General features: G+C 47.8%; 1 protein-coding gene across 1 annotated transcript in view; it reads right to left on the bottom strand.

Annotated features, from left to right (window-relative positions):
* LOC140360158 (AP-4 complex subunit mu-1-like) overlaps nucleotides 1-16877 on the bottom strand; it is a gene marked incomplete at its 5' end in the record, with an annotated part of 17061 nt that extends 184 nt beyond the window's left edge. The window contains 10 exons of the mRNA XM_072445404.1: nucleotides 1-704; nucleotides 1791-1902; nucleotides 7052-7102; nucleotides 7594-7638; nucleotides 7974-8065; nucleotides 8149-8255; nucleotides 11025-11078; nucleotides 14726-14792; nucleotides 16121-16180; nucleotides 16770-16877. The exon at nucleotides 1-704 is cut by the window's left edge and continues 184 nt beyond it. Coding sequence (XP_072301505.1) covers nucleotides 513-704; nucleotides 1791-1902; nucleotides 7052-7102; nucleotides 7594-7638; nucleotides 7974-8065; nucleotides 8149-8255; nucleotides 11025-11078; nucleotides 14726-14792; nucleotides 16121-16180; nucleotides 16770-16877 — 888 coding nt within the window. The remainder of the gene's footprint in view (nucleotides 705-1790; nucleotides 1903-7051; nucleotides 7103-7593; nucleotides 7639-7973; nucleotides 8066-8148; nucleotides 8256-11024; nucleotides 11079-14725; nucleotides 14793-16120; nucleotides 16181-16769) is intronic.
* Between the last annotated feature and the right edge of the window lie 5623 nt (nucleotides 16878-22500).

Here is a 22500-nt window from a genome sequence, read left to right as displayed (position 1 = left end):
TAGGAGTCCGAGTGGGTTTAGACCCTGACGGTGTAGGAGTCCGAGTGGGATTAGACCCTGACGGTGTAGGAGTCCGAGTGGGTTTAGACCCTGACGGTGTAGGAGTCCGAGTGGGTTTAGACCCTGACGGTGTAGGAGTCCGAGTGGGTTTAGACCCTGACGGTGTAGGAGTCCGAGTGGGTTTAGACCCTGACGGTGTAGGAGTCCGAGTGGGATTAGACCCTGACGGTGTAGGAGTCCGAGTGGGTTTAGACCCTGACGGTGTAGGAGTCCGAGTGGGTTTAGACCCTGACGGTGTAGGAGTCCGAGTGGGTTTAGACCCTGACGGTGTAGGAGTCCGAGTGGGTTTAGACCCTGACGGTGTAGGAGTCCGAGTGGGATTAGACCCTGACGGTGTAGGAGTCCGAGTGGGATTAGACCCTGACGGTGTAGGAGTCCGAGTGGGATTAGACCCTGACGGTGTAGGAGTCCGAGTGGGATTAGACCCTGACGGTGTAGGAGTCCGAGTGGGATTAGACCCTGACGGTGTAGGAGTCCGAGTGGGTGGTGTATCGGACCCATCTCTCTCCTGGACTGGGCTGGACCGGACTCAGTCTCAGGAAGCGGATCTGGAGTCCACTGCAGGTCCATCTGGGAACTTCAAAACTCAGACCGACTGGACCGAGCTCCAGCAGAGAAGAAGAGGTCAAGCCCGGGACGTCCAGCTGCAGACACGAGGGGCAGAGATGAGGGGCAGACACGAGGGGCAGAGATGAGGGGCAGACACGAGGGGCAGAGATGAGGGACAGACATGAGGGGCAGAGATGAGGGACAGACATGAGGGTAAGACATGAGGGGCAGAGATGAGGGACAGAGATGAGGGGCAGAGATGAGGGACAGACATGAGGGGCAGAGATGAGGGACAGACATGAGGGGCAGAGATGAGGGACAGACATGAGGGTAAGACATGAGGGGCAGAGATGAGGGACAGAGATGAGGGGCAGAGATGAGGGACAGACATGAGGGTAAGACATGAGGGGCAGAGATGAGGGACAGAGATGAGGGGCAGAGATGAGGGACAGACATGAGGGGCAGAGATGAGGGACAGAGATGAGGGGCAGAGATGAGGGGCAGAGATGAGGGACAGAGATGAGGGACAGACATGAGGGTAAGACATGAGGGGCAGAGATGAGGGACAGAGATGAGGGGCAGAGATGAGGGACAGACACGAGGGGCAGAGATGAGGGGCAGACACGAGGGGCAGAGATGAGGGACAGACACGAGGGGCAGAGATGAGGGACAGACACGAGGGGCAGAGATGAGGGGCAGAGATGAGGGACAGACACGAGGGGCAGAGATGAGGGACAGACACGAGGGGCAGAGATGAGGGACAGACACGAGGGGCAGAGATGAGGGACAGACACGAGGGGCAGAGATGAGGGACAGACACGAGGGAAAGAGATGAGGGACAGACACGAGGGGCAGAGATGAGGGACAGACATGAGGGAAAGAGATGAGGGACAGACACGAGGGACAGACATGACCTGATATTTCTACGTTTTGTGTGTGTGTGTCTTTGTTTGTTTGTTTGTGTGTGTGTCTTTGTTTGTTTGTGTGTGTGTCTTTGTGTGTGTGTGTGTGTGTGTGTGTGTGTGTGTGTGTTTGTTTGTTTGTTTGTTTGTTTGTTTGTTTGTTTGTTTGTTTGTTTGTTTGTTTGTTTGTTTGTTTGTTTGTTTGTTTGTTTGTTTGTTTGTTTGTTTGTTTGTTTGTTTGTTTGTTTGTTTGTTTGTTTGTTTGTGCACTTGTCTGACCTTAAAAATGGCAGAGAGCTGAGTTCCTCCGTTAAACTTCGGGATGGACCAAAGAACCACACGAGTCTTCAGCTCTGCACTCTGGTCCGGACTGCTCAGCTCCTGAGACAGACTGTAAACAACACACAGGTAAACAACACACAGGTAAACAAGTAAACAACACACAGGTAAACAACACACAGGTAAACAACACACAGGTAAACAAGTAAACAACACACAGGTAAACAACACACAGGTAAACAAGTAAACAACACACAGGTAAACAAGTAAACAACACAGGTAAACAACACACAGGTAAACAACACACAGGTAAACAAGTAAACAACACACAGGTAAACAACACACAGGTAAACAAGTAAACAACACACAGGTAAACAACACACAGGTAAACAACACACGGGTAAACAACACACAGGTAAACAAGTAAACAACACACAGGTAAACAACACAGGTAAACAAGTAAACAACACACAGGTAAACAACACACAGGTAAACAACACACAGGTAAACACACAGGTAAACAAGTAAACAACACACAGGTAAACAACACGCAGGTAAACAACACACAGGTAAACAACACACAGGTAAACAAGTAAACAACACACAGGTAAACAACACACATGTAAACAAGTAAACAACACACAGGTAAACAACACACAGGTAAACAACACACAGGTAAACAACACACAGGTAAACAAGTAAACAACACACAGGTAAACAACACACAGGTAAACAAGTAAACAACACACAGGTAAACAACACACAGGTAAACAAGTAAACAACACAGGTAAACAACACACAGGTAAACAACACACAGGTAAACAAGTAAACAACACACAGGTAAACAACACACAGGTAAACAAGTAAACAACACACAGGTAAACAACACACAGGTAAACAACACACGGGTAAACAACACACAGGTAAACAAGTAAACAACACACAGGTAAACAACACAGGTAAACAAGTAAACAACACACAGGTAAACAACACACAGGTAAACAACACACAGGTAAACACACAGGTAAACAAGTAAACAACACACAGGTAAACAACACGCAGGTAAACAACACACAGGTAAACAACACACAGGTAAACAAGTAAACAACACACAGGTAAACAACACACAGGTAAACAAGTAAACAACACACAGGTAAACAACACACAGGTAAACAACACACAGGTAAACAACACACAGGTAAACAAGTAAACAACACACAGGTAAACAACACACAGGTAAACAACACACATGTAAACAACACACAGGTAAACAACACACAGGTAAACAACACACAGGTAAACAAGTAAACAACACACAGGTAAACAACACACAGGTAAACAAGTAAACAACACACAGGTAAACAACACACAGGTAAACAACACAGAGGTAAACAACACACAGGTAAACAAGTAAACAACACAGGTAAACAACACACAGGTAAACAACACACAGGTAAACAACACACAGGTAAACAAGTAAACAACACACAGGTAAACAACACACAGGTAAACAAGTAAACAACACACAGGTAAACAACACACAGGTAAACAACACACAGGTAAACAACACACAGGTAAACAAGTAAACAACACACAGGTAAACAACACACAGGTAAACAACACACATGTAAACAACACACAGGTAAACAACACACAGGTAAACAACACACAGGTAAACAAGTAAACAACACACAGGTAAACAACACACAGGTAAACAAGTAAACAACACACAGGTAAACAACACACAGGTAAACAACACAGAGGTAAACAACACACAGGTAAACAAGTAAACAACACACAGGTAAACAAGTAAACAACACACAGGTAAACAACACACAGGTAAACAAGTAAACAACACACAGGTAAACAACACACAGGTAAACAAGTAAACAACACACAGGTAAACAACACACAGGTAAACAACACACGGGTAAACAACACACAGGTAAACAAGTAAACAACACACAGGTAAACAACACAGGTAAACAAGTAAACAACACACAGGTAAACAACACACAGGTAAACAACACACAGGTAAACAACACACATGTAAACAACACACAGGTAAACAAGTAAACAACACACAGGTAAACAACACACAGGTAAACAACACACATGTAAACAACACACAGGTAAACAACACACAGGTAAACAACACACATGTAAACAACACACAGGTAAACAACACACAGGTAAACAAGTAAACAACACACAGGTAAACAACACACATGTAAACAACACACAGGTAAACAAGTAAACAACACACAGGTAAACAACACACAGGTAAACAACACACATGTAAACAACACACAGGTAAACAAGTAAACAACACACAGGTAAACAACACACAGGTAAACAACACACAGGTAAACAACACACAGGTAAACAAGTAAACAACACACAGGTAAACAACACACAGGTAAACAACACACAGGTAAACAACACACATGTAAACAAGTAAACAACACACATGTAAACAACACACAGGTAAACAACACACATGCAAACAAGTAAACAACACACAGGTAAACAACACACAGGTAAACAACACACAGGTAAACAACACACAGGTAAACAAGTAAACAACACACAGGTAAACAACACACAGGTAAACAAGTAAACAACACACAGGTAAACAACACACAGGTAAACAACACACAGGTAAACAACACACAGGTAAACAACACACAGGTAAACAACACACAGGTAAACAAGTAAACAACACACAGGTAAACAACACACAGGTAAACAACACACAGGTAAACAACACACATGTAAACAACACACAGGTAAACAACACACAGGTAAACAACACACAGGTAAACAAGTAAACAACACACAGGTAAACAACACACAGGTAAACAACACACATGTAAACAACACACAGGTAAACAACACACAGGTAAACAAGTAAACAACACACAGGTAAACAACACACAGGTAAACAACACACATGTAAACAACACACAGGTAAACAAGTAAACAACACACAGGTAAACAACACACAGGTAAACAACACACAGGTAAACAACACACAGGTAAACAAGTAAACAACACACAGGTAAACAACACACAGGTAAACAACACACATGTAAACAAGTAAACAACATACATGTAAACAACACACAGGTAAACAACACACATGCAAACAAGTAAACAACACACAGGTAAACAACACACAGGTAAACAAGTAAACAACACACAGGTAAACAACACACAGGTAAACAAGTAAACAACACACAGGTAAACAACACACATGTAAACAAGTAAACAACACACATGTAAACAACACACAGGTAAACAACACACATGCAAACAAGTAAACAACACACAGGTAAACAACACACAGGTAAACAACACACATGCAAACAAGTAAACAACACACATGTAAACAACACACAGGTAAACAACACAAAGGTAAACAAGTAGATAACACACATGTAAACAACACAGGTAAACAACACATATGTAAACAACACACAGGTAAACAACACACAGGTGAACAACACACAGGTAAACAACACACAGGTAAACAAGTAAACAACACACAGGTAAACAACACAAAGGTAAACAAGTAGATAACACACATGTAAACAACACAGGTAAACAACACATATGTAAACAACACACAGGTAAACAACACACAGGTAAACAACACACAGGTAAACAAGTAAACAACACACAGGTAAACAACACACAGGTAAACACGTAAAGGACACAGTTTTCCAGTCAGGGTTCAGAGCCCACCACAGCAGGGTTCAGAGCCCACCACAGCAGGGTTCAGAGCCCACCACAGCAGGGATCAGAGCCCACCACAGCAGGGATCAGAGCCCACCACAGCAGGGATCAGAGCCCACCACAGCAGGGTTCAGAGCCCACCACAGTAGGGTTCAGAGCCCACCACAGCAGGGTTCAGAGCCCACCACAGCAGGGTTCAGAGCCCACCACAGCAGGGATCAGAGCCCACCACAGCAGGGATCAGAGCCCACCACAGCAGGGATCAGAGCCCACCACAGCAGGGTTCAGAGCCCACCACAGTAGGGTTCAGAGCCCACCACAGCAGGGTCCAGAGCCCACTACAGCAGGGTTCAGAGCCCACCACAGCAGGGTTCAGAGCCCACCACAGCAGGGTCCAGAGCCCACCACAGCAGGGTTCAGAGCCCACCACAGCAGGGTCCAGAGCCCACCACAGCAGGGTTCAGAGCCCACCACAGCAGGGTTCAGAGCCCACCACAGCAGGGTCCAGAGCCCACTACAGCAGGGTCCAGAGCCCACCACAGCAGGGTTCAGAGCCCACCACAGCAGGGTTCAGAGCCCACCACAGCAGGGTCCAGAGCCCACCACAGCAGGGTCCAGAGCCCACCACAGCAGGGTTCAGAGCCCACCACAGCAGGGTTCAAAGCCCACCACAGCAGGGTTCAGAGCCCACCACAGCAGGGTTCAGAGCCCACCACAGCAGGTGTGGGCTACCTCCAGGTTTCTACTTTCTACCAAAGGCTTTAGTATGTGGGCGTGTCCCTCATTCGTCCAGGAGTGTTCCATTGTAGAAAAAGTTTCAGTTGTTTCATCTGGACTCAGTTTAGAAAACTAAACTCTAAACTGAGTCCAGATGACTACAACTGAAGCTTCCTCCCAAAGGCTTTAGTAGTTTCTCCTGCAGAAGGAGGCCCTAAGGACAGGGGGCGCTCTGGGACATTTGATCATTTCCTATGAGCATCGTTAACTCCGTTTGTCCCTGTCGTCTTCGAGGAAACGGCTTGAACACTTTGGGTGTCGACCTCGGACAGGAACGCTCCTTTGGCCTCCAGTTTGTTTGAGATTTGAAACTGTTACTTCTTGTTTTCAAAGGTCTTGATGGTTTTGATGGTAAGACTGAGATGTCTCTGGGACAAACAGCTCCTCGTGCGGCTCCATCACACAAACACAAACTCATTCAGGCTTTGAACACTTTCTTTTGCACAGTTTGTTTCATTCATTGCACTGTTCAAGCTCTCGAGCGTCGTACAGACAAATATCCTTTCATACAGATGTCAGTCAAAGAGCATAAAGAGCAGGCTTCATCTGGTCCTGCTGCCGAGTCGCGTCCATGCAAAGGAGCGCCTTGTCCAAACACAGACAGAGCGTCAGGAGTCACAGCATTTACATGGGACATTTTCCAGACAAATGCGTCCCTCCTTCACAGAGTTGAACCCACAACCTCTGCACACGTCACTGTCCTGCCTCAGACGGGGGTGATTTGTGTGACATTTGAATGGACTGACCTGACGGAGCCTTTGGGCACGCTGACCGACGCCTGGACGTTCAGCGCCGCTCTGAGGACAGACCAGGAACTACAGTTATGTACTGCACTACGCACTGAAATATCCAAATACTATGTACTATAGCAGGGGTGGGCAAACTACGGCCCGCGGGCCGCATCCGGCCCGCAGGGCCTTTCAATCCGGCCCGCCAAGCTTGTCCAAGTAATATTTAAAAAAAATAAATAACCTTTTTTGCCCTCAGCATCTGTCTGCACGTGTATCCTTAATACATATGACGTGAAATGAATTAAATAATAGATTCAATAGCCTATATTTGACAGAAAAGTTATATTTTATTTGATATTTCATTTTTGGGATTTTTTTTTCTTCACACCAATGATGGCGAGCCGGCCCTCCGCTACAGGCCTGGATTCGAATATGGCCCTCGGAGGAAAAGAATTGCCCCCCCCTGTCCTATAGGAACACTATCATATGTTCTGAGATACTTTACTACAAAAGCAGTACGTTTTGTGTTCCGTGTTATATTTGAATAGATACAGTACATTTTGGGCGGCAGGTCACAGCGCAGTTTCAGGTACATCAGTAATCTGTGAACACAGGTTTAAACACAACTGTAATACCACTGCAGGCCACCAGAGGGCGCCCTGTACCGCACTAGAGCATGGTTAGCTTAATGTAGTACTGCTGCTGCTGCTGCTGCTGCTGCTGCTGCTACTGCTGCTGCTGCTACTGCTACTGCTACTGCTGCTACTACTGCTGCTACTACTACTGCTACTGCTACTGCTACTGCTACTGCTACTGCTGCTGCTGCTGCTGCTGCTGCTACTGCTACTGCTACTGCTACTATTACTATTAATACTGCTGCTGCTGCTGCTACTGCTAGTAGTAGCAGTAGCAGCAGCAGCAGCAGCAGTAAAGTTACCGTCCCGAGGCGTCTCTCTCGATGGTGGGGAACAGCCTGAAGGGCGCGGCACACGGGAGCTCCTCACTCAGCTGGTACTGCATCACCGTCTGCTGCAAGAAGGAAAAGTACATTTATACTACAACTATATATGTTTTATTCATCGTTATATTATTCTAAAAAGCAGACGTCGTACCTCTCCTTGTGACGGACAGAGTGCCAGGATCCTGCTGGTGTCGAACTCGTCCAGTTTGACGCTCTGGTGGAAGCTGCACTGGTCCACTCTCACCGCAGCACCATAACCTGCAGAAACACAGACACCATCAACGACAGACACAAGACAGACCAGGAGAGGGCGCCATCACCTCCAGAAACACAGACACCATCAACGACAGACACAAGACAGACCAGGAGAGGGCGCCATCACCTCCAGAAACACAGACACCATCAACGACAGACACAAGACAGACCAGCAGAGGGCGCCATCACCTCCAGAAACACAGACACCATCAACGACAGACACAAGACAGACCAGGAGAGGGCGCCATCACCTCCAGAAACACAGACACCATCAACGACAGACACAAGACAGACCAGGAGAGGGCGCCGTAACCTCCAGAAACACAGACACCATCAACGACAGACACAAGACAGACCAGGAGAGGGCGCCGTAACCTCCAGAAACACAGACACCATCAACGACAGACACAAGACAGACCAGGAGAGGGCGCCATCACCTCCAGAAACACAGACACCATCAACGACAGACACAAGACAGACCAGGAGAGGGCGCCATCACCTCCAGAAACACAGACACCATCAACGACAGACACAAGACAGACCAGGAGAGGGCGCCGTCACCTCCAGAAACACAGACACCATCAACGACAGACACAAGACAGACCAGGAGAGGGCGCCATCACCTCCAGAAACAAAGACACCATCAACGACAGACACAAGACAGACCAGCAGAGGGCGCCATCATCTCCAGAAACACAGACACCATCAACGACAGACACAAGACAGACCAGGAGAGGGCGCCATCATCTCCAGAAACACAGACACCATCAACGACAGACACAAGACAGACCAGGAGAGGGCGCCATCACCCCCAGAAACACAGACACCATCAACGACAGACACAAGACAGACCAGAGAGGGCGCCATCACCTCCAGAAACACAGACACCATCAACGACAGACACAAGACAGACCAGGAGAGGGCGCCATCACCTCCAGAAACACAGACACCATCAACGACAGACACAAGACAGACCAGGAGAGGGCGCCATCACCTCCAGAAACACAGACACCATCAACGACAGACACAAGACAGACCAGCAGAGGGCGCCATCACCTCCAGAAACACAGACACCATCAACGACAGACACAAGACAGACCAGGAGAGGGCGCCATCACCTCCAGAAACACAGACACCATCAACGACAGACACAAGACAGACCAGGAGAGGGCGCCGTAACCTCCAGAAACACAGACACCATCAACGACAGACACAAGACAGACCAGGAGAGGGCGCCGTAACCTCCAGAAACACAGACACCATCAACGACAGACACAAGACAGACCAGGAGAGGGCGCCGTCACCTCCAGAAACACAGACACCATCAACGACAGACACAAGACAGACCAGGAGAGGGCGCCATCACCTCCAGAAACAAAGACACCATCAACGACAGACACAAGACAGACCAGGAGAGGGCGCCATCACCTCCAGAAACACAGACACCATCAACGACAGACACAAGACAGACCAGAGAGGGCGCCATCACCTCCAGAAACACAGACACCATCAACGACAGACACAAGACAGACCAGGAGAGGGCGCCATCACCTCCAGAAACACAGACACCATCAACGACAGACACAAGACAGACCAGCAGAGGGCGCCATCATCTCCAGAAACACAGACACCATCAACGACAGACACAAGACAGACCAGGAGAGGGCGCCATCACCTCCAGAAACACAGACACCATCAACGACAGACACAAGACAGACCAGCAGAGGGCGCCATCATCTCCAGAAACACAGACACCATCAACGACAGACACAAGACAGACCAGGAGAGGGCGCCATCACCTCCAGAAACACAGACACCATCAACGACAGACACAAGACAGACCAGGAGAGGGCGCCATCACCTCCAGAAACACAGACACCATCAACGACAGACACAAGACAGACCAGCAGAGGGCGCCATCACCTCCAGAAACACAGACACCATCAACGACAGACACAAGACAGACCAGGAGAGGGCGCCGTAACCTCCAGAAACACAGACACCATAAACGACAGACACAAGACAGACCAGAGAGGGCGCCATCACCTCCAGAAACACAGACACCATCAACGACAGACACAAGACAGACCAGCAGAGGGCGCCATCACCTCCAGAAACACAGACACCATCAACGACAGACACAAGACAGACCAGGAGAGGGCGCCTTCACCTCCAGAAACACAGACACCATCAACGACAGACACAAGACAGACCAGGAGAGGGCGCCGTCACCTCCAGAAACACAGACACCATCAACGACAGACACAAGACAGACCAGGAGAGGGCGCCATCACCTCCAGAAACACAGACACCATCAACGACAGACACAAGACAGACCAGCAGAGGGCGCCATCATCTCCAGAAACACAGACACCATCAACGACAGACACAAGACAGACCAGGAGAGGGCGCCATCACCTCCAGAAACACAGACACCATCAACGACAGACACAAGACAGACCAGGAGAGGGCGCCATGATCTCCAGAAACACAGACACCATCAACGACAGACACAAGACAGACCAGCAGAGGGCGCCATCACCTCCAGAAACACAGACACCATCAACGACAGACACAAGACAGACCAGGAGAGGGCGCCATCACCTCCAGAAACACAGACACCATCAACGACAGACACAAGACAGACCAGGAGAGGGCGCCGTAACCTGCAGAAACACAGACACCATCAACGACAGACACAAGACAGACCAGGAGAGGGCGCCGTAACCTCCAGAAACACAGACACCATCAACGACAGACAGAAGGAATTACCTCTGAGCTGAGCGCGGCCGATACTGAAGTCCTCGTTTAGACCGATCCTCATCTCTGCAGGAAACATAGCACACGCTTAGAGTCACGCTTAGAGACACGCTTAGAGTCACGCTTAGAGTCACGCTTAGAGTCACGCTTAGAGACACGCTTAGAGTCACGCTTAGAGTCACGCTTAGAGTCACGCTTAGAGTCACGCTTAGAGACACGCTTAGAGTCACGCTTAGAGACACGCTTAGAGTCACGCTTAGAGACACGCTTAGAGACACGCTTAGAGACACGCTTAGAGTCACGCTTAGAGTCACGCTTAGAGACACGCTTAGAGACACGCTTAGAGACACGCTTAGAGACACGCTTAGAGTCACGCTTAGAGCCACACTTAGAGACACGCTTCAAGTCACGCTTCGAGACACGCTTAGAGTCACGCTTAGAGACACGCTTAGAGTCACGCTTAGAGACACGCTTAGAGACACGCTTAGAGTTACGCTTAGAGACACGCTTAGAGACACGCTTAGAGACACGCTTAGAGTCACGCTTAGAGTCACGCTTAGAGACACGCTTAGAGACACGCTTAGAGACACGCTTAGAGCCACGCTTAGAGCCACGCTTAGAGCCACGCTTAGAGCCACGCTTAGAGACACGCTTAGAGACACGCTTAGAGTTACGCTTAGAGACACGCTTAGAGTCACGCTTAGAGACACGCTAAGAGTCACGCTTAGAGACACGCTTAGAGTCACGCTTGGAGACACGCTTGGAGACACGCTTAGAGACACGCTTAGAGACACGCTTAGAGACACGCTTAGAGTCACGCTTAGAGTCACGCTTAGAGTCACGCTTAGAGTCACGCTTAGAGCCACGCTTAGAGACACGCTTAGAGACACGCTTAGAGTCACGCTTCGAGTCACGCTTCGAGTCACGCTTCGAGTCACGCTTAGAGTCACGCTTAGAGTCACGCTTAGAGACACGCTTAGAATCACGCTTAGAGACACGCTTAGAGTCACGCTTGGAGACACGCTTAGAGACACGCTTAGAGACACGCTTAGAGACACGCTTAGAGACACGCTTAGAGACACGCTTAGAGTCACGCTTAGAGACACGCTTAGAGACACGCTTAGAGTCACGCTTAGAGACACGCTTAGAGTCACGCTTAGAGACACGCTTAGACACGCTTAGAGACACGCTTAGAGACACGCTTAGAGACACGCTTAGAGACACGCTTAGAGACACGCTTAGAGACACGCTTAGAGTCACGCTTAGAGTCACGCTTAGAGTCAAGCTTAGAGACACGCTTAGAGACACGCTTAGAGTCACGCTTAGAGACACGCTTAGAGACACGCTTAGAGACACGCTTAGAGACACGCTTAGAGTCACGCTTAGAGTCACGCTTAGAGTCACGCTTAGAGTCACGCTTAGAGACAAGCTTAGAGACACGATTAGAGTCACGCTTAGAGACACGCTTCGAGTCACGCTTAGAGACACGCTTAGAGTCACGCTTAGAGTCACGCTTAGAGTTACGCTTAGAGACACGCTTAGAGTCACGCTTAGAGACACGCTTAGAGACACGCTTAGAGACACGCTTAGAGACACGCTTAGAGTCACGCTTAGAGACACGCTTAGAGAAACGCTTAGAGACACGCTTAGAGTCACGCTTAGAGTCACGCTTAGAGTCACGCTTAAGAGTCACGCTTAAGAGTCACGCTTAGAGACACGCTTAGAGTCACGCTTAGAGTCACGCTTAGAGACACGCTTAGAGACACGCTTAGAGACACGCTTAGAGACACGCTTAGAGTCACGCTTAGAGACACGCTTAGAGACACGCTTAGAGACACGCTTAGAGACACGCTTAGAGTCACGCTTAGAGTCACGCTTAGAGTCACGCTTAGAGTCACGCTTAGAGACAAGCTTAGAGACACGCTTAGAGTCACGCTTAGAGACACGCTTCGAGTCACGCTTAGAGACACGCTTAGAGTCACGCTTAGAGTCACGCTTAGAGTCACGCTTAGAGTTACGCTTAGAGACACGCTTAGAGTCACGCTTAGAGACACGCTTAGAGACACGCTTAGAGACACGCTTAGAGACACGCTTAGAGTCACGCTTAGAGACACGCTTAGAGAAACGCTTAGAGACACGCTTAGAGTCACGCTTAGAGACACGCTTAGAGACACGCTTAGAGACACGCTTAGAGTCACGCTTAGAGTCACGCTTAGAGACACGCTTAGAGTCACGCTTAGAGTCACGCTTAGAGTCACGCTTAGAGTCACGCTTAGAGACACGCTTAGAGTCACGCTTAAGAGTCACGCTTAAGAGTCACGCTTAGAGACAAGCTTAGAATCACGCTTAGAGTCACGCTTAGAGTCACGCTTAGAGACACGCTTAGAGTCACGCTTAAGAGTCACGCTTAAGAGTCACGCTTAGAGACACGCTTAGAGTCACGCTTAGAGACACGCTTAAGAGTCACGCTTAGAGACACGCTTAGAGACACGCTTAGAGTCACGCTTAGAGACACGCTTAGAGTCACGCTTAGAGACACGCTTAAGAGTCACGCTTAGAGACACGCTTAGAGACACGCTTAGAGACACGCTTGGAGACACGCTTAGAGACGCGCTTAAGAGTCACGCTTAGAGACACGCTTAGAGTCACGCTTAGAGACACGCTTAGAATCACGCTTAGAGTCACACTTAGAGTCACGCTTAGTGTCACGCTTAGAGTCACGCTTAGAGACACGCTTAGAATCACGCTTAGAGTCACGCTTAGAGTCACGCTTAGAGTCACGCTTAGAGTCACGCTTAGAGTCACGCTTAGAGTCACGCTTAGAGTCACGCTTAGAGTCACGCTTAGAGTCACGCTTAGAGTCACGCTTAGAGTCACGCTTAAGAGTCACGCTTAAGAGTCACGCTTAGAGTCACGCTTAGAGTCACGCTTAGAGTCACGCTTAGAATCACGCTTAGAATCACGCTTAGAGTCACGCTTAGAGTCACGCTTAGAGTCACGCTTAGAGTCACGCTTAAGAGTCACGCTTAGAGTCACGCTTAGAGACACGCTTAGAGTCACGCTTAGAGACACGCTTAGAGACACGCTTAGAGTCACGCTTAGAGTCACGCTTAGAGACACGCTTAGAGAGACGCTTAGAGAGACGCTTAGAGTCACGCTTAAGAGTCACGCTTAGAGACACGCTTAGAGACACGCTTAGAGACACGCTTAGAGACACGCTTAGAGACACGCTTAGAGACACGCTTAGAGACACGCTTTGAGTCACGCTTAGAGTCACGCTTAGAGACACGCTTAGAGACACGCTTAGAGTCACGCTTAGAGACACGCTTTGAGTCACGCTTAGAGTCACGCTTAGAGACACGCTTAGAGACACGCTAAGAGACACGCTTAGAGACACGCTTAGAGTCACGCTTAGAGACACGCTTAGAGTCACGCTTAGAGACACGCTTAGAGACACGCTTAGAGTCACGCTTAGAGACACGCTTTGAGTCACGCTTTGAGTCACGCTTAGAGTCACGCTTAGAGACACGCTTAGAGACACGCTTAGAGACACGCTAAGAGACACGCTTAGAGACACGCTTTGAGTCACGCTTAGAGTCACGCTTAGAGACACGCTTAGAGACACGCTTAGAGACACGCTAAGAGACACGCTTAGAGACACGCTTAGAGACACGCTTAGAGACACGCTTAGAGACACGCTTAGAGACACTGACCGGAGCAGCGCGGCGTGTAGCACTTGACCCGGATCTCACCCTCCACGTCGGCCTTCATCAGCACGCCCTGGAAACCATCAGATACTGTAGTACAAGTACACTGTAGTATAAGTACACTGTAGTACACGTACACTGTAGTACAAGTACACTGTGGTACAAGTACACTGTAGTACTAATACACTGTAGTACTAATACACTGTAGTACAGATACACTGTAGTACAAATAGACTGTAGTACAAGTACACTGTAGTACACGTACACTGTAGTACTAATACACTGTAGTACTAATACACTGTAGTACTAATACACTGTAGTACAAATAGACTGTAGTACAAGTACACTGTAGTACACGTACACTGTAGTACTAATACACTGTAGTACAAATAGACTGTAGTACAAGTACACTGTAGTACTAATACACTGTAGTACAGATACACTGTAGTACAAATAGACTGTAGTACAAGTACACTGTAGTACACGTACACTGTAGTACTAATACACTGTAGTACTAATACACTGTAGTACTAATACACTCTAGTACAAATAGACTGTAGTACAAATAGACTGTAGTACAAGTACACTGTAGTACACGTACACTGTAGTACAAATAGACTGTAGTACAAATAGACTGTAGTACAAATAGACTGTAGTGCAAGTACACTGTAGTGCAAGTACACTGTAGTGCACGTACACTGTAGTGCACGTACACTGTAGTACAAGTACACTGTAGTACAAGTACACTGTAGTACACGTACACTGTAGTACAAGTACACTGTAGTACAAGTACACTGTAGTACACGTACACTGTAGTGCACGTACACTGTAGTACACGTACACTGTAGTACAAGTACACTGTAGTACAAGTACACTGTAGTACACGTACACTGTAGTGCACGTACATTGTAGTACACGTACACTGTAGTACAAGTACACTGTAGTACAAGTACACTGTAGTACACGTACACTGTAGTACAAATAGACTGTAGTACAAGTACACTGTAATACAAGTACACTGTAATACAAGTACACTGTAATACAAGTACACTGTAGTGCACGTACACTGTAGTGCACGTACACTGTAGTACACGTACACTGTAGTACAAGTACACTGTAGTACAAGTACACTGTAGTACACGTACACTGTAGTACACGTACACTGTAGTACAAATAGACTGTAGTACAAATAGACTGTAGTACAAGTACACTGTAATACAAGTACACTGTAATACAAGTACACTGTAGTACAAGTACACTGTAGTACACGTACACTGTAGTACACGTACACTGTAGTACACGTACACTGTAGGTGTGATGGAGCCCTGCTGGACCAATGAGGCATTACATTTTCTGTACATAACACATTACTTCTATTACATTTGAAGAGGTTTGACTCACGTTTGCTCCGATCACCACAGTCATTCTCTCCACCACATCCACGAAAATCTCACTCTTTCCCTGAAACACAAATATGAATATATTATTATTTGTTTTTATTGTTAGTTTTAGGTTTCAATCATTACTTCATCATCAGATTTTTTTTTAGTAATACTGCAGTACTACAGCAGTACTGCAGTAGTACTGCAGAAGTACTGCAATAGTACTACAGCAGTACTACAGTAGTACTGCAGCAGTACTACAGCAGTACTACAGTAGTACTGCAGTAGTACTGCAGTAGTACTACAGCAGTACTACAGCAGTACTACAGTAGTACTGCAGTAGTACTGCAGTAGTACTACAGCAGTACTACAGTAGTACTGCAGTAGTACTGCAGTATTACAGTAGTAGTACTGCAGTACTACAGCAGTACTACAATAGTACTGCAGTAGTATTGCAGTATTACAGTAGTAGTACTGCAGTACAACAGTACTACTGTAGTACTGCAGTAGTACTGCAGTATTACAGTAGTAGTACTGCAGTACTACAGTACTACTGCAGTAGTACTGCAGTATTACAGTAGTAGTACTGCAGTACTACAGTACTACTGCAGTAGTACTGCAGTATTACAGTAGTAGTACTGCAGTACTACAGTAGGGGCCACACTGACCTGCTCTCGCTGGTGAAGGGGTCGATTGGCGGCTGAACTCGGGGCCACTTTACTCTGCTGCGTCTCGGCTCCAAACTGAGCAGAAAGAACATAAAGCTTTGATCTGATCTGAATATTCACAATATTCACTGGTGTGAGGGAAATACTATAAGCACCTTTTTTCATAAGCACCTTTTTTCATAGTTTTGGCCGGGGTGCGACTTATACTTACATACTTATACTTATACAGAAACTTACCCTCCTTGTTTCTAACGAGCTACCCTATTTGTTTACTACCAGTCCTTTAATGGACTATTAGTCTCCCCTTTGTCTCTGTGTCCCTCACTCACCCTGAGGACCTGAGGACATCTGAATGTCCTGGTCCTCGACCTCTCTAGGGGTTCAAAATTCCATTATAAACCACAGGAAGGTTGAATCTTAGTCCTCCATTTCTGTTTAAAGAAGGTCTTTCTTTTTTAACAAAAATAGCTTCCTTAACTCGTCTTTCAAACCATCTTTTCTCCTGCTTAAAACCTTGCTGAAGACACTGGAGTTCAGGACCACAGAAGACACTGGAGTTCAGGACCACAGAAGACACTGGAGTTCAGGACCACAGAAGACACTGGAGTTCAGGACCGCAGAAGACACTGGAGTTCAGGACCGCAGAAGACACTGGAGTTCAGGACCACAGAAGACACTGGAGTTCAGGACCACAGAAGACACTGGAGTTCAGGTCCACAGAAGACACTGGAGTTCAGGACCACAGGAGACACTGGAGTTCAGGACCACAGAAGACACTGGAGTTCAGGACCACAGAAGACACTGGAGTTCAGGACCACAGAAGACACTGGAGTTCAGGACCACAGAAGACACTGGAGTTCAGGTCCACAGGAGACACTGGAGTTCAGGTCCAGAGAAGACACTGGAGTTCAGGTCCACAGAAGACACTGGAGTTCAGGACCACAGAAGACACTGGAGTTCAGGACCACAGAAGACACTGGAGTTCAGGACCACAGAAGACACTGGAGTTCAGGACCACAGAAGACACTGGAGTTCAGGACCACAGAAGACACTGGAGTTCAGGACCACAGAAGACACTGGAGTTCAGGACCACAGAAGACACTGGAGTTCAGGACCACAGAAGACACTGGAGTTCAGTACCACAGAAGACACTGGAGTTCAGTAACACAGAAGACACTGGAGTTCAGGACCAAAGAAGACACTGGAGTTCAGGACCACAGAAGACACTGGAGTTCAGGACCGCAGAAGACACAGGAGTTCAGGACCGCAGAAGACACTGGAGTTCAGGACCACAGAAGACACTGGAGTTCAGGACCACAGAAGACACTTGAGTTCAGGACCACAGAAGACACTGGAGTTCAGGACCACAGAAGACACTGGAGTTCAGGACCACAGAAGACACTGGAGTTCAGGACCACAGAAGACACTGGAGTTAAGGACCACAGAAGACAGGACCACAGAAGACACAGGAGTTCAGGACCACAGAAGACACTGGAGTTCAGGACTGCAGAAGACACTGGAGTTCAGGACCGCAGAAGACACTGGAGTTCAGGACCGCAGAAGACACTGGAGTTCAGGACCACAGAAGACACTGGAGTTCAGGTCCACAGAAGACACTGGAGTTCAGGACCACAAAAGACAGGACCACAGAAGACACTGGAGTTCAGGACCACAGAAGACACTGGAGTTCAGGACCACAGAAGACACTGGAGTTCAGGACCACAGAAGACACTGGAGTTCAGGACCACAGAAGACACTGGAGTTCAGGACCACAGAAGACACTGGAGTTCAGGACCACAGAAGACACTGGAGTTCAGGACCACAGAAGACACTGGAGTTCAGGACCACAGAAGACACTGGAGTTCAGGACCACAGAAGACACTGGAGTTCAGGACCACAGAAGACACTGGAGTTCAGGACCACAGAAGACACTGGAGTTCAGGACCACAGAAGACACTGGAGTTCAGGACCACAGAAGACACTGGAGTTCAGGTCCACAGAAGACACTGGAGTTCAGGACCACAGAAGACACTGGAGTTCAGGACCACAGAAGACACTGGAGTTCAGGTCCACAGGAGACACTGTAGTTCAGGTCCAGAGAAGACACTGGAGTTCAGGTCCACAGAAGACACTGGAGTTCAGGACCACAGAAGACACTGGAGTTCAGGACCACAGAAGACACTGGAGTTCAGGACCACAGAAGACACTGGAGTTCAGGACCACAGAAGACACTGGAGTTCAGGACCACAGAAGACACTGGAGTTCAGGACCACAGAAGACACTGGAGTTCAGGACCACAGAAGACACTGGAGTTCAGGACCACAGAAGACACTGGAGTTCAGGACCACAGAAGACACTGGAGTTCAGGACCACAGAAGACACGGGAGTTCAGGACCACAGAAGACACGGGAGTTCAGGACCACAGAAGACACTGGAGTTCAGGACCACAGAAGACACTGGAGTTAAGGACCACAGAAGACAGGACCACAGAAGACACAGGAGTTCAGGACCACAGAAGACACTGGAGTTCAGGTCCACAGAAGACACTGGAGTTCAGGACTGCAGAAGACACTGGAGTTCAGGACCGCAGAAGACACTGGAGTTCAGGACCGCAGAAGACACTGGAGTTCAGGACCGCAGAAGACACTGGAGTTCAGGTCCACAGAAGACACTGGAGTTCAGGACCACAAAAGACAGGACCACAGAAGACACTGGAGTTCAGGACCACAGAAGACACTGGAGTTCAGGACCACAGAAGACACTGGAGTTCAGGACCACAGAAGACACTGGAGTTCAGGACCACAGAAGACACTGGAGTTCAGGACCACAGAAGACACTGGAGTTCAGGACCACAGAAGACACTGGAGTTCAGGACCACAGAAGACACTGGAGTTCAGGACCACAGAAGACATTGGAGTTCAGGTCCACAGAAGACACTGGAGTTCAGGACCACAGAAGACATTGGAGTTCAGGACCACAGAAGACATTGGAGTTCAGGACCACAGAAGACACTGGAGTTCAGGACCACAGAAGACATTGGAGTTCAGGACCACAGAAGACACTGGAGTTCAGTACCACAGAAGACACCGGAGTTCAGGACCACAGAAGACATTGGAGTTCAGGTCCACAGAAGACACCGGAGTTCAGGACCACAGAAGACACCGGAGTTCAGGACCACAGAAGACACCGGAGTTCAGGACCACAGAAGACACCGGAGTTCAGGACCACAGAAGACACTGGAGTTCAGGACCTCAGAAGACACTGGAGTTCAGGACCACAGAAGACACTGGAGTTCAGGACCACAGAAGACACTGGAGTTCAGGTCCACAGAAGACACTGGAGTTCAGGTCCACAGAAGACACTGGAGTTCAGGACCACAGAAGACACTGGAGTTCAGGACCACAGAAGACACTGGAGTTCAGGACCACAGAAGACACTGGAGTTCAGGACCACAGAAGACACTGGAGTTCAGGACCACAGAAGACACTGGAGTTCAGGTCCACAGAAGACACTGGAGTTCAGGACCACAGAAGACACTGGAGTTCAGGACCACAGAAGACACTGGAGTTCAGGACCACAGAAGACACTGGAGTTCAGGACCACAGAAGACACTGGAGTTCAGTACCACAGAAGACACTGGAGTTCAGGACCACTGAAGACACTGGAGTTCAGGACCACAGAAGACACTGGAGTTCAGGACCACAGAAGACACTGGAGTTCAGGACCACAGAAGACACTGGAGTTCAGGTCCACAGAAGACACTGGAGTTCAGGACCTCAGAAGACACTGGAGTTCAGGACCACAGAAGACACTGGAGTTCAGGACCACAGAAGACACTTGAGTTAAGGACCACAGAAGACACTGGAGTTCAGGACCACAGAAGACACTGGAGTTCAGGACCACAGAAGACACTGGAGTTCAGGACCACAGAAGACACTGGAGTTCAGGACCACAGAAGACACTGGAGTTCAGTACCACAGAAGACACTGGAGTTCAGGACCACAGAAGACACTGGAGTTCAGTACCACAGAAGACACTGGAGTTCAGGACCACAGAAGACACTGGAGTTCAGGACCACAGAAGACACTGGAGTTCAGGACCACAGAAGACACTGGAGTTCAGGACCACAGAAGACACTGGAGTTCAGGACCACAGAAGACACTGGAGTTCAGGACCACAGAAGACACTGGAGTTCAGGACCACAGAAGACACTGGAGTTCAGTACCACAGAAGACACTGGAGTTCAGGACCACAGAAGACATTGGAGTTCAGGACCACAGAAGACATTGGAGTTCAGGACCACAGAAGACACTGGAGTTCAGGACCACAGAAGACACTGGAGTTCAGGACCACAGAAGACACTGGAGTTCAGGACCACAGAAGACACTGGAGTTCAGGACCACAGAAGACACTGGAGTTCAGGACCACAGAAGACACTGGAGTTAAGGACCACAGAAGACACTGGAGTTCAGGACCACAGAAGACACTGGAGTTCAGGACCACAAAAGACATTGGAGTTCAGGACCACAGAAGACACTGGAGTTCAGGACCACAGAAGACACTGGAGTTCAGGACCACAGAAGACACTGGAGTTCAGGACCACAGAAGACACTGGAGTTCAGGACCGCAGAAGACACTGGAGTTCAGGACCACAGAAGACACTGGAGTTCAGGACCACAGAAGACACTTGAGTTCAGGACCACAGAAGACACTGGAGTTCAGGACCACAGAAGACACTGGAGTTCAGGACCACAGAAGACACTGGAGTTCAGGACCACAGAAGACACTGGAGTTCAGGACCACAGAAGACACTGGAGTTCAGGACCACAGAAGACACTGGAGTTCAGGACCACAGAAGACACTGGAGTTCAGGACCACAGAGCGTCGTGCAGCTTCATCTTGAAGCCTCTAATCACTGGTTTGAAGACGTGAGGTGAAGGTTTGAAGCAGGAGAAAAGATGGTTTGAAAGACGAGTTAAGGAAGCTATTTTTGTTAAAAAAGAAAGACCTTCTTTAAACAGAAATGGAGGACTAAGATTCAACCTTCCTGTGGTTTATAATGGAATTTTGAACCCCTAGAGAGGTCGAGGACCAGGACATTCAGATGTCCTCAGGTCCTCAGGGTGAGTGAGGGACACAGAGACAAAGGGGAGACTAATAGTCCATTAAAGGACTGGTAGTAAACAAATAGGGTAGCTCGTTAGAAACAAGGAGGGTAAGTTTCTGTTGAAACAAACAACTCTTTCCACTTCAGGAGGCTCCGCCCAATGGGCGGGTCTTACCACAGAATAGTATAAATATCGGAGTTCCCGGCCAAAATTCTTTTATTGACAATGACTTTTGGATGAAGTCGAAACATCTATTTTTTCTAAACTGAGTCCAGATGAAACAACTGAAGCTTTTTCTACAATGGAACGAATGAGGGATTACACTTATATACTTATACTTATATACTTAAGCTGCCCCAAATAAATTGTCTGTTTGCTGTAACCCGACCCACCATTTTTCAAGTGGGTAGGAAGGTAAATTCTTTTTTTTTTTTTTTTTTACTTTAAAGCATAAAAAAAATCCAAATTTGTTTATAGAATTTAATGATAATTTGCCTATGAAATTAAATTAATATTATCATTTATCAAAAGAGATTCTACCGTAAATGTACAAAACAAAAAAATGAATAAGTCCAGCCAATAAAGTACAGGACAAATGATTTTATTTTTTGGCCATTTTCATT

The sequence above is a fragment of the Eucyclogobius newberryi genome, unplaced genomic scaffold (assembly GCF_026437365.1).
Source record: "Eucyclogobius newberryi isolate DKJ021-1_F unplaced genomic scaffold, fEucNew1.0.hap1 SCAF_141, whole genome shotgun sequence".
Lineage (NCBI taxonomy): Eukaryota > Metazoa > Chordata > Actinopteri > Gobiiformes > Gobiidae > Eucyclogobius > Eucyclogobius newberryi.
This window is presented reverse-complemented; position numbering and strand designations above follow the sequence as displayed.